Raw genomic sequence first — 13,796 nt, forward strand, 5'->3', positions numbered from 1 at the left:
TTTTTTTAGCCATTTTTTTGACAAGTTGGGAATATTTCATTAGGGAAAACAGCCTTTTTGCTGAGGTAATTTAAAATAAACTATATCACTGATTCAAAACTTCCAAAGCATAAATTTCAAAGACCTATGCTTGACACAGTTTTAAAACATCTAGCATGGGTGTTTTTTTTGTCTCCTTGATACATCATGTATATAATGTAATTAAGGATAAGTCCAAAGTCTCACATCAGCAATTTTTCAAGGCTGAGTGATAAGATGTGACAATGTTACATTATAAAATAAAGTAATCAAGTGCTTTGGTGTCAACATGTAATTAAGTCTATCACTCTTTTAGATGTCGTGTTCAACACAAAGCACTACCTATCGGAACTAATTATCCGAATCTGTCGGAAAATAAGTAAATATTACTTTTAAAAGCAGATCACACTTAAATAAATTGTCTGCATTCTTGTTTTACAAGACAGAACATTGGCAATATTGAATTTCAAGCTCCTCTGAGACCAAGATTTATAGTCTTCAGCATGTTTGTCTACAAACGTTACAGTAAATCATTGGTGTTAATTCAATTGTCGCCAAATTCCTCTGTACAATTTTCAATCTGCGGTCTGATACCTGTTTTGGTAGATTTCTGCCATTTTCATTACCTAAATTAGGTTTTTATTTCCGCCAAAATCGTTGTCATATTTGGTCAATAGTCCCGACAGTGAAGAATCATACACCTATACAAAGGTAATAAACTTGTCCCAACCAATTTTATCATAATAAGTATTGACATCTTATAACATTTTGCTGAAAAAATCCACATTGAAGTAGAAATGAGGGGACTCGACTTTGACGCAAATTTGCAAATAGCGACACTTCCAATATAATGAGACTAACCTACAATTTACAAACTTGTCTCAGTACAACAAATCAATTGTTGACAGAAAGGGAAATAAAACATGGGGATCCCTTGGGGGTAATTACAGTTCAACAGTACTCTTAATGAACATTACAAAAATCTCTGAAAAAAATGCATGTAATCAAGGGACAAAGACCAGACATGAAAAACAGACAAACACAACAAAAAACATACAATAACTAAAATAATACATACAAAAATAATGGACCATTTTCTATACTTTTTTTAAATAACTTAAACAAAAAAGCCTTTTTATCTGTCACAATGGAAAAGCAAACACAAATATGTTCAAGTTCCTAAGCTATAATCACACCATAAATGTACCTAAAACTTATCTACTATCCAACATCATTTCATGTTTTTTTTTTAACAAAAATTGAAAGAAAGGGCATTAATAGACACCACAACATAAATGTAAGTGTGAAAATAGCAATATGTTCAAAATTAACTCAAAAAGTACATTTTAGATTTTGCTGAGAATTGATCTTAACCTGTATTTTATGGTACTAAACAAATGTGCAAAGTTTCAAAAAGATTCATTGATCTTTTTCAAATTACCATCTGGAAACCACTGGGGGATGGATAGAAATACATGCATCTTTTTGAAGGGAATCACATAATACCATGGCAATATGTGTGTATATGGGTATAAAAATCAATACTTATTACCTAGTTATTTCAAGCTAGAACCTTCAATTTCTAAAGCAGAACTTTGCAATGATGTAGACCTGGGTAAAGGGAATTCTGAAACTTCCTATCTAGATAAAAGGGGAAAATAAATATTGTGGTGGTTCCTCTTGTCAGCATATAGAAGCCCAAACCTAAATACTCCATCTTCACCACTGCTGAATTTTCTAGTGTGGTCTATTTCATAAAAAATTTGAAATCTATGGCACAGAAATACATCATAAATATTTAGTATCAAATTTAAGATTTTAAGTACTTCTCCATCTAAGAATCAGGCAAAATGTGTATAAGGTGTGGCACATGAAGAGAAAAAACATAGAGATTTATTGCATTAATCAAGTATTTATACCCGATAACATTCAGAAATAACCATCAAAGTTTTTGTAAAATTTGCCTTTTTAAGATATTGATAGGTCAAATTTAATGCACTATGGAAAAATGGCGAGAAAATTTTCCCACACTTCTACCTTATATAAGCAGTCAAAAAATATCTACACCACAGATGCTTCAAGATAAATTTAAATAGCTTTTCCGTTATTTTCTAGATGTGTTGAATATATTTGAGGCAAAAAAGACCAAATTGAGAAATATCATGTGCCCCCCATTGCCTGCTTCTTACACAGAATGGTACTTAAATGACCAAACCAACTACTAGTTACATTACTTTACAGCTTAGTGCCACCCCCCACCCCCCCTTTTATTTCTCATCACAAAATCAACTTCTCAGCACAAAACAACAACCTGTTTTGAGCCCAATATTTGTTTGACGGTACAATATAAAAGAACACAATAAGAATAAGATAATTTGTAACTCCTGGTTCTAATCACACCCACGGGAGTTAATACTTGGTATCATTAACTATATTATAGCCCATGACAATCATATCATGTCATAAATATATGTAAGGTGACAAAACAAGACTTTCCCTCCAAATTACTTTCTTACAACTTGTGTGGAGAAGTGCTAGGAATTGTGGGATTTCATGTGCTGGTATTAAAGGGATAATCTGATTTCAAATCTATTGATGTACAGCATGAAAATCCATTGTGATTTTTATTGGAGATTTAAATTGACAAAGATACAACTGGTGTTTAAAAGACAATGTCTTTACCGATTCTAAACTAAATGTGCTTATTGGAGTTTTTGTATTCCCCAGTTATAATTATAAATATAATTTCATACAATTACAAAAATCCAGTGTTTCACATATTTTTACCTGATAATAAATTATCCATGTTTGACTAAATCTTATAAAACTTGTCTAAGAGTTTGGAAATTTGGTTATTAAAAAAAAACACACACATGAGCTATAGAACATGACAGCCCAGTCCCCTTCTTTAAGAGTTCAAAGTCTCATAACTCTAAAATGTAAAAATTGGGCAACATCCTTCCACAACAGTAAATATTATACTCTAAAAAGTATTAAAATCTTCTAAAGTAATTTTAAATCAAAGTGCTGTCAGCACTGGAGGTTTTTGATTCTTGTGAAAATTGTAGCATGAACAAAATTTTGAAGACTACATGATGTAAAATAAAACTGTGATCATACATTTGCATTTTTCGTATGTAATATCAAGAACTGTTTATTTCTCTCACATGTATTAACCAGATGTCAATCCATACTTCTTATCCAACTTCACACACAAATACAAATTTTGTTCCATTTCACCTTGGTCTAATTTTTTAAAACTGTCCAAAAAATAATTTGCATTAACATTAAAAAATTACAGTAACAGATTATATATTATACAATGTACTCAATTAAAACCAATTTCAGCTTAAGAAAAAAAATTTTGATGAACATATTTCCAAAAACTTTTTTTTTATCAATTTGAATTTTCTCACCAATTTTACTTGGTTAAAATCACTGCTCTTCACTTCCTGTTTATTAATGACAAACTTTTAATGAAAGTCTGGAGAATTTGACTGAGAAGTGTGTTAAATATAACATGTTTAACACATTTTATGCTTCTTGACACATTACTGCAAGAACTAGATTTCCTAAATACAAATTTATTATTAAATGTGATCTTTCAAGGCCAAAAAGGAGTCCCTCAAATCTTCAGTTGATATGAAGACTAGATCTCAATTCTATTTGCAGAAATAATAGATTATTATTGAGCTGAATAATTGCAAGAAACATGTTTACTGGTTTTAAAAGAGGTATTGAATGATATAAAAGGAATTACATTTGGACTATATTTTTGTGTAGTGTTCAGAAATAGTAGGAAAGTTCCAGTGATAGACAGGCAACATAAGATATTTGGATAAATCAAAAATCTTAAAATCAGCACACCATGTATAGGGTGGACTGACAGACAGATGGACAAACAGCAGCACACCATAATATATCTGCCAATTGATAAGCATACACATATTGGATTTGTATTCAAGTCAAAATAAATTCACAAATCATACATTTAAGGTCTAACTCCATAAAGAAGATGCAAACATTGTTGTGCTCGGCATATCCTGACTCTTACAGAAAGTTGATATTGGAAAGCAACCAAAATCACTAACAACATATGCCCAATCTATATGAAGCCAAATACCAAAAGGACCCAATGACAGACAAACAAGGTGATTCCAATATACCTCCAACTCACTGAGTGTATAAAATGGAGTATAAAAAATAATAAAGATGCCACTTTTAACTTTTGATATCAGGTTGGTAGAATGTGGTGAAATCTTAAAACTTAAAACTATGTCCTTCACAAAACAATGTGTACAAAAATAATTCATTTCATAGTATAAAAAAGATCAAATTTTAGAGTTCTGTTTTTTTTCCCATAATTTTCAACAGTTATCACTGTGAAAATTCGAACACCACTAAAACAGTGCATTTACACTATACATTGAACAATTCAACAATTGACAAACCTTTCTAACGGTATGTAGTTGGGCTCTCAGATCAGCCTCTGTTCTCTTGGCTTTCTCATATCTGTCTGATAATTCATTGTACATCTGCCAAAAAAAAAATAAATCAGGTTCATAGCGTCAAATACTGAATATGTTTGAAAATAAAATATTTTAATTTTATGTTTAAAAAATTAACAGAGAAACAATAAAGATAATCACTTATGCACAAATAAAAATCAGAGAATGTTTTCACAAAAAGCTGCAAGTGTAAAATCTATCACAGGGATGTTTTTACAAGGTCTACAAACAAAGCAGAAACTGGCAAAATCGGACACAAATATACAGTAAAAAAAGAATTGTAACGGTAAAATCTGGATTTGAAATATCGGAATTCTGCTAAAAAGCAGGAAAAAAATCATTCTTGCTATCATTAGTTTTGACATTATTGTATTGCCACAACTTACAATCAATTTACACTTACAAATTGTGGTGATATTGACTATTGACCTTACTTTTTAGTCAAATTGATTATTGACCTTACTACTAGTCAAATTGATTATTGACCTTACTACTAGTCAAATTGATCATTGACCTTACTACTAGTCAAATTGACTATTGAGCTTACTTCAGGTCAAATTGACTATTGAGCTTACTTCAGGTCAAATTGACTATTGAGCTTACTTTTAGTAAAATTAATTATTTACTTTACTCTCTTGTATATTATACTTACATCTTGGATAGAAGTAGCTTCCATTGAATAAGCATCCTCTTGACTCTTTAGCACTATAATGATAATGAAAAAAGAAGATTGTACAAACTTCTCATATAAAACAACTAATACAAAAAGTCTGTTTGAACAATCAAGTTCTGAAAAAAATAAAAACACTCTGCACTTTAAGTTTTACATGTCAGAAAACAAAAATTTAATCAATACACTGTAAACCATATAACTTTTTATGATAATACTTGATTACACATCTACCTTAATATAAAATTAGCAACAGTACACAAGTGACAATGAAGATGAATATCATTACTTTTCTGAGTGTCCTGTTGTAGTGACTGTAACTGTCTTATCAAGTCAGCCTGTTGGCTAGAATGTTCTGTCAGCTGGTTATGACTGCCCCACAGCTCTGCCAACTCTTTTCTGTAAAACGAATGTGATAATTGAAGTATATAAGTTCATTACTTTTCAAATTAACCCTGAACCATACATTCTTAAAATGTAAGTTTTATCATCTTAATGATATCCCAGGCTGCCTCCCCAGAAACTTAATGGTTCAAAAAGAAACAAAATTATTTAATAACAACAGTTCTGAAATTGAATCCCATGATATGAAATACCTAAATAAAGCATCCTTTAAAAAAACAAGTAGCTGTGATAAATAGTTTCAAAGAAAACTATGATGAAAATGTAAGGATGGATGGACCTACACCAGGATCACTGTATATTCCCTGCTTTCATAGCAGGTAATGTAATAATTGTCAAATCTAGAATCACAAAATATAGAATCCCTCAATTTATAACATGTACTTTCCTCCACAGTAAATTAACAAATTTAGGAAATTTTTTTACTTGCTAATTTTATCAAGTATTGAAATTTTACACTAGCTTAATCTAAGTTTCTTGGGTTATTTCTGAGCTGAACTTTAAATACATACAGAATTCCACAAGCAAATTTAACAAGGGGAAATAATTTCTATCAGCAAAATCAATTTTGAACTTGCATTTAGCAAGTACTTCCCTTTAACTTCAATCACAGGTTAAAATTGATCATACCTGACATTTTCTAGTTCCTGGTTTTTATAAGAAACATCCCTGTGCATGTGAGATGTCTGACTTTCATACTGTTGTAGTAACTTCTTTGCTTCATCAAGCTGGAAAAAACATCAAGATGATGAACAATACATGTCTTCATTTGTTCAAAAAAATAATTTCCTATGTCGATGAATGGTCAGATAGGTGTAGATTAGGCTTAAGTTTAATAAAAATGTAGCCTAGGCTAAGCCTGGGCTTGGGTCTTCCAAAAAAAAATTTTAACCCCTGCTTAACACAATGCATTTGGTTCTAAGGAATATAGAAAGGCCACCCTTTGCAAAAAACACCTCTTGAACTTCAGAAAGAAAACAATCTAAACATGTTTCATTATCATTTTGCAATTTAATAGCGGTATGTTGTATGTGAGAGGAAAAATAATAACTTTAGATATGGGTCAAAGACAGAAATGGCCTAATTTCATTAAACAGGAAGTAGTTGTCAGTCAGGTCTGGAATTGAACTCCATCATATGGGACCAATATCTTATGCTTGATACCAAATATCAAGAGGCTGTGATAAGAAGTTGCTGAGAAAAGTGTTATGAAAATATTCCCCCAACCCAAATTTCACATGTGAAATTCTGCCAAAAATATCAAACTATGAACATATATTTTCTAACGGATTTTGAGTTGATACCTCTCCTATCATTCCTTCAAATTTCCTGACTTTCTCTGTAACATCTCTCTCTAGAAGCTGAAACGAAAAATGTGAAAAATCACAAACATTTCAAAAATTACAACTTAAAACAAAATAAACTTGAACCCTTTCAGGGTCAAAGATTTCGACATAAAGGTATGGTTTTAATGGCAATGAACAGAAACAAGCAGCAGCATAAAGAAAAAAACAACAAAAATGAAAACTGAAAGAGAAAAAATGCAACCAAGACATGGCATAAAGTTTTCCATAAACTTTATTTGCACAGGACCCAAAATCATGCCTATGTCCAAGAAATGATTTTTGACAGAAAGAACATTGCAATAATTTCATATTACTGTATTCATTTCAACTTACCAGAACCTGGTTTTCCAGTGTATATCTGTTAGCCTCACTTTCGGCTCTACTGGACTTCTCTTGATCTAGCTTCTGCTTTAACTCAAGTACTGTCTGCTCCAAATCTGAGTAACAGCATCACAATATATGTTAAAATACAAAAAAAAAAAAAGTTTTTTGAAGGCAGATGTCTGCCTAACAGAGATTATGTGTTGCAGAAATTAGTTTTTATTTTCATATTCAACTCATTTTAGGGAACTGATTTCACCTAATAAATTTTTTGTCCCTCTGGTTTAAACAGTTTTATTCAAATTCTATTTAAAGATGCTGTAATTTCAATTTGCACTGAAATAAGTAAGGCAATAGTGTTGTGCACTCATGCAGGACCTGTTTTGTACAAAAAAATAAATTTTAGAGTTTCATGAATTTAAAAGTTTTACCCAGCGAGCTTGAATTTGGAAATTTAAGGAAAAATTTGAGGCAGTTCAAAATTTGAAGCTTTCCAAGAATCCCAAACCGACAAAAGTAATACATTAAATATAAAGATATTAATAGGTCTATCCAGAGATACATTTGTACATACCCATACGATCCCTCTCAGAATTCTCAATTGTACATCTGCGAACATCATCAAGTGTTCTTTCTCTGTTTTCAAAGCTTCTTAACTGAAAGTAAAAGTAATAAATCATGTATGAATACATTGAGTGCTATTCAAACTTTATTTGGCTCTGATTGCAAAACAATGCAGAAAAAAAACATTACAAATTTTTTCCATGTAAAATCAAAACTGTTTCGTCTAAAAGATCTGATACAACCATAAGTTCTTAGAATACTGAGAAAGTACTTTAATTCATGGGTACCAATTCAAGGATTAGGGAAGAAACACAAATTTGTGGATTCTTGAATTTGTGGTTTTGAGGTATTCAGTAAACACATCAAAGGGAAAATCCTTTTCTTTTACAACCAAATTTCGTGGTCTGGCCTACCCACGAAAACCACAAAAATCGGTACCCCACGAACAATAGTACTATCACAGTAGTCAATAATCCTTTTTTTCTTTCCTGACTTAGAGAAAAGTAACTTTTTTTGACATTTCTTTGTTGAACCATAGTTCTGTTAATCTGAGGATATAACTACAAAACTAAATGGTTCTAAATCAAACCACAATATTTATCTTTTTTTGTAGAACAAGTGCACTTAATACAAACATGCCTCATGCCAAGTGTAGTTTGTGAACAAAAAATAGATACATGTATATTTACATGAAATCATTACACAACCTGCATGAAAATAATATTGAGAAATTAAGTATAAGTCTTTCCAAAAATCAGACAGAAGGCAATTCATGTATCTTAAAAACCCACCAAATTTTTATTTCCTATTCAGAGGCAGTTACTGATCACATAACCAGTCTTAGTTTTTACTTTTGATAAATGCACTTTTGAGATAAAAATTATATAAAGTGCACATGAAATTGGAAAATTGAAAGAGTTATCGGTCTTGATTTAGTTAGATTTGGTTGGTTTTAGTGGGAGATAAATGTATGATTTTCTCAAATGTGCAGATCTGAATACAGAAATGAATATCATAATGTAAAACTATAACATATGTAGACTGAAAAAACATTGTTTGTTTGGTGGGATTTTCTACACCATAAATCACTTTACCATTGGTAGTGTCTCTGTGGACTGGTACATAAAAATAAAGGACGTGAAATGAAAAACACAGATTTGGGAAAACTGCATGCAAAGAAAAAAATCACATATTATTAAGGAAAAAATCAACTTGAAAGTCACTAACCAGAAACTTGACAAAAAACTGAAAGGAACTATTGAAAAAGTATTTGTGAAACCCAACACAAAAGTTTTGAAATTTCATTTTCCCATCATACACCAGTTTTATATACATGTAAATAAATTGCACTACATGAACCACCAACCAAATTATAGAAATAAAAATCTGGTTCATAATTAATAACTATGGATATGTTAAACTGTGGTTGTTAAATAAGGTATTTTACTTTTATTTTAATTTGTGCATATAACAGGCCAGTATATCTTGAGAGTAAAACTATCAGAGATTGAAAATTGTCTCAATGAGGTCAAAATTCAAGGTCATTCAGAAATGACAATGTATAGAATACTGTGAAAATTCTTTAACGTTGACATGATATCCTATATCAGGTAATTTTTGGGGGGTGGTAATTTTGGCATATTTTAGCAGTTTGTCCAAAAACTCAGCAAAATATTCACTCTGGGCTTAAGTACCTAGCATCCACCAAAATTAAAAATGCAAAATTTTCCATATACGTTTTTGGCCTAAAATCGCTAAATTTCACAACAGCCAAAATAAATTGCCATATGGTATTAGGACTGTTAATACTAACTCCTATTAGTATTTCATATGAAAAACTGAAAAATGTGAGTTTTAAATAAATTGGAAGTGATGATGTCATAATAGAAAATAATATAGCAACATCACTACTTCCTACATGTATCTTTTTCTCACTTATAACCGTTTATGAAATCAACCACTGATACCTGAATTTTTCTTGGTCTGACAACAGGCATGAACAATCATACAGAACAATTTTCAACCTCCAACTTTATAATTATCTACCCATAATAATGCATGTTAAAATATAAAACAAGGCAATAAAGAAAATATCCTTTTGATAAGAGACAAACCGTTCTGAATACATATTCCGCCACACAAAAAAGCAAGAGAATTGCTGCCTTCACAGATAATCTTAAAATGAGGGTTATTAAATGTAAATATTAATGTCATATATACCACAAAAAAAAAAACAAAAATAAAAAAAAACAGAAAAAAGGTGGAATCCCTTAATACTACCAAAGATTACAAGGACAACTTATAAAACATTGTACAGCAAACAAAATAGTTAACTTCAGGGAATAGAGTTGTTCTTCCCTTGATTGAATGGCTATTACCTGGATAACTGGTATAAATAACTGAAAATAACATAAACTTTCTATCATATCAAACATATTTGAATCCATGGTAATTGGCAGATAGAAAGTTTAAATCTCTGTCTCAGTTGTCCAGTTAACAAACTTGGGGAGTTCATCAGTAAATCAAGGTAAGACCAACTCCATTTCCTGAATTCAACTGTTTCATTAGCTGTGATATAGCTACAATCAGAGGGAAATAATAGAATTTTGTGCTCCATATGCATAGTAAAGGAAAAGCAATCTCACCGACACATTAGCCTGTTAGAAATAATAAAATGTTAAATATTTCATTTTTCAAGAGAAGGCATGAGCTTGATCATATTAATTATGAAACATGCATGTAATAAGACAATCATGACAAAAATATATATTGTTAAAAATTTGCATTCTGTTAGCTGTCATTGAAGATGTTAGCTTGTTTATCTTTTACCTATTCAAACCTTTAAAGGGATTGATTTATGAGAGGATTTGAAACCATAGTCCAATGTACCTATACTAATACTTTTTTCTGATGATCCTTGCATTTAGGTAAAAAAATATCACTGATAAACAGAGTATGAGAATAACAGAAAAAAGTGAGATTCACTGTCAGTTAATAACAAAATATCAATATTATTGCAAGACTAATCTATACATTTTAAAAACTATTACAATGAATAGCATAAACAGCTACAGGGAATAGAGTTGACCTTCCCAAGATTGAACGACCATTACCTGATGAAATGCCGAAGGCAGTTAACTTGACAACTGAGAAAAGAGATTTTAACTTCTGTCTGATAAAAAGAAAATATAACCAGTCAAGTGTCCAGTTAACTACCCAAGACATTTCATCAGGTAATCACCATTCAATCAAGGGAAAGGCCAACTCTATTCCCCGAAGTTAACTAAATTATTCACTTTGGCAGAATGTTGGGTCAAAGACTTGCTGGTTTGAAACAATTTTAAAACGTGTATTAATCTATAAAATGGTCATATGGTGTATATCTATGAAATCTTTATAAACAGGCTCTTGAGAAATGTATATTTCACTTTCTGACCACCTGGCAAATACTAAACACTTATCACTTTAATGTTTTCAAGACAATCTTAAAACAGAGGCATGACTGATTTTAAGTAGTACTCCAGCTAAGAATCATGTAAAATGTGATACATGTTTGCAAAGCCTACATATTTTTATTTGGAATATTTTGTTCAAAATGCTTCAGTAAACAGAAAATAATGTGGATTTTCATTTATCTTGCAATGAGGATATTTGTTAAACGAATAAAGGTATATGGTTTTTTTTTTTGCTGTATCCGTACATTAGCAGGTTATCGACTTTTTGGCTCCTCCCACTCACGTGATAGGCAGAACTACTTTTTTCTGGTATGCGTAAATTAATCATGGCCACCACCATAGATACGATATAAACAAATTGCGATTGCGTATCCGGTTAATCTTTTTTTTGCTGTTTTGTTTCGTTTTCACCTGAATGAAATAAAAGATTTTATGTAAACCAAATAATGATTTTGTTTGTATTTTTTTCACCGTCATATATCTGGCAAATCCCAAATCTCCTTCAGATTTGATTCATTATCAGTTTGCAGATGACTTCCCCCATGTCATTTCAGTCATGTCGGACTCGGAGCCAGAGTGTCTGTCACAATTTAACATAAACTGGTCCCCACTTAAAGAAATTGAAGCAATACAATATGATAAAACTCTTGAAGAGACAAATGACCAGGAAACTGTTATGGTCTTGGATTTATTACTGCCTGAACACAAATTTCACCCCTGAACTCTACTGCCATATACCAAACAGAAACAAGTCAGCTTCCACCTTCCTCGTGAAATTCAAAACTTTAATGTTCTTAAAATCGACTTTACAACATTCAAAATATTTGTATTTATTGTTCATTTTACTTATTTGTCTCTTGGAATTAAATAAATTTTGATACATTGCTTATTTTCTTCAAACAGCTTTGACGGATTATATGGTGCGGATTGAATTTCAATGTTTACTGAGTCATGCGCCATGCCTATTATTTTTTTTCTTCAGGTTTAACGATCGGGGCTCCTCGGGGGATGTGCATTTTAAAATTTTATTTTGAAAATGTACACATGCACAAAACTATTAATATAACAGGATAAAAACAATATAGGTACATTGTCGAAAATTATTGAAGATATGTGTATTCGGCTTGGAACGGGGGAAATAGCTCGGCAGAGCCTCGCATTTCCTACCTGTTCCGTCGCCTCATCACATATCTTCAATAATTTTCAACAATGTACCTATATTGTATATAGAACCCGTGTTCATGAATGGTATAAATCATACAGAATGTACTGTACAGCTCAAAGTTAAGGGAGATAACTATGTAAATGACACTAAAATACAGTAGAAACCATTGGATCTTCAGGGCGAAAATATCTCCTAAGAGCAGACAGATTGGAATGAATGATTATACGTTTCATCGTATAGACCTATAAAGCAACTTAATAACAAAAATAAAATTGTGTAGCCTTTTTGGGGTGTATCACATATTACAGAATTTGCATGATTCTTACAAAGACTGATACTTAACATAAATAAACAAAGAAATCACTAAAAACACAAATTTCAAATTATTATGTCAAAACTTCAAAGAAACCAATATGACATCCAGCACAAAAAGAAAATAAAAACAAAATGATTACATCTAAAATATATCATGTGCAGCCTGCCTCTCATCCATACAATGATTACCTACAAATTTTTAAGTTCAGTTCATGCCTTTTTGCGATAAAACAATTAAATATAACTTCATGCATCAAATTAAATAATAAATTATTTATTTCAGTATCATAAATGATTGTTCAGCTATCTAAAAATACTCCTGATAAAATAATTTTATGTTGAAGGTGTGACTTAACAACATATAGACAGTACCGAAGAAGCTAAATCAATCTATTTCATTGAGGGAGGTGATATAGTTACTGTTTACATGTATTTTACAGCAAGTAAAACATTTAACTTCATGGGATAGATAATTAGTCTTTCTTGATTGGATATTTAACTTCCATTGGGAACATTCAGAATTTTCATTTCATAGATACATGTATTTGTCTAATCTTCTCAAATTGTCCAACTACCTAAAGAATTACTCGGGTAATTGTCATTCTACTCGGGTAATGGTCATTCTACTCAGGTAATGGTCATTCTACTCGGGTAATGGTCATTCTACTCAAGTAACAGTCATTCTACTCATGTAATGGTCATTCTATTCAGGTAATGGTCATTCTACTCAGGTAATTGTCATTCTACTCAAGTAATTGTCATTCTACTCAGGTAATGGTCATTCTATTCATGTAATGGTCATTCTACTCAGGTAATGGTCATTCTACTCAGGTAATGGTTATTCTACTCAGGTAATGGTCATTCTACTCAGGTAATGGTTATTCTCCTCAAGTAATTGTCATTCTACTCAGGTAATGGTCATTCTATTCATGTAATGGTTATTCTACTCAGGTAATGGTCATTCTACTCAGGTAATGGTTATTCTACTCAAATAATTGTCATTCTACTCAGGTAATGGTCATTCTATTCATG

General features: G+C 31.2%; 1 protein-coding gene across 5 annotated transcripts in view; it reads right to left on the minus strand.

Moving 5' to 3' along the window:
• Positions 1 to 13,796, minus strand: part of LOC148620832 (centlein-like) — a 65,103-nt gene that overhangs the window by 31,838 nt on the left and 19,469 nt on the right. For 4 of the 5 annotated variants that reach the window (XM_088574669.1, XM_088574668.1, XM_088574665.1 and 1 more), the window contains 7 exons: positions 7,840 to 7,921; positions 7,278 to 7,381; positions 6,903 to 6,959; positions 6,229 to 6,326; positions 5,486 to 5,595; positions 5,179 to 5,231; positions 4,470 to 4,553 (listed from right to left, as the gene is read on the minus strand). In XM_088574669.1, the coding sequence (XP_088430795.1) occupies positions 4,470 to 4,553; positions 5,179 to 5,231; positions 5,486 to 5,595; positions 6,229 to 6,326; positions 6,903 to 6,959; positions 7,278 to 7,381; positions 7,840 to 7,921 (588 nt within the window). Of the gene's footprint in view, positions 1 to 4,469; positions 4,554 to 5,178; positions 5,232 to 5,485; positions 5,596 to 6,228; positions 6,327 to 6,902; positions 6,960 to 7,277; positions 7,382 to 7,839; positions 7,922 to 10,474; positions 10,487 to 13,796 lie in introns of all 5 variants that reach the window. The other variant, XM_088574667.1, reaches the window with a different exon arrangement.

Source organism: Perna viridis, chromosome 3, assembly GCF_037379345.1.
Source record: "Perna viridis isolate PV_CMFRI_1.1 ecotype Kerala chromosome 3, ASM3737934v1, whole genome shotgun sequence".
In the NCBI taxonomy this organism is placed as follows: domain Eukaryota; kingdom Metazoa; phylum Mollusca; class Bivalvia; order Mytilida; family Mytilidae; genus Perna; species Perna viridis.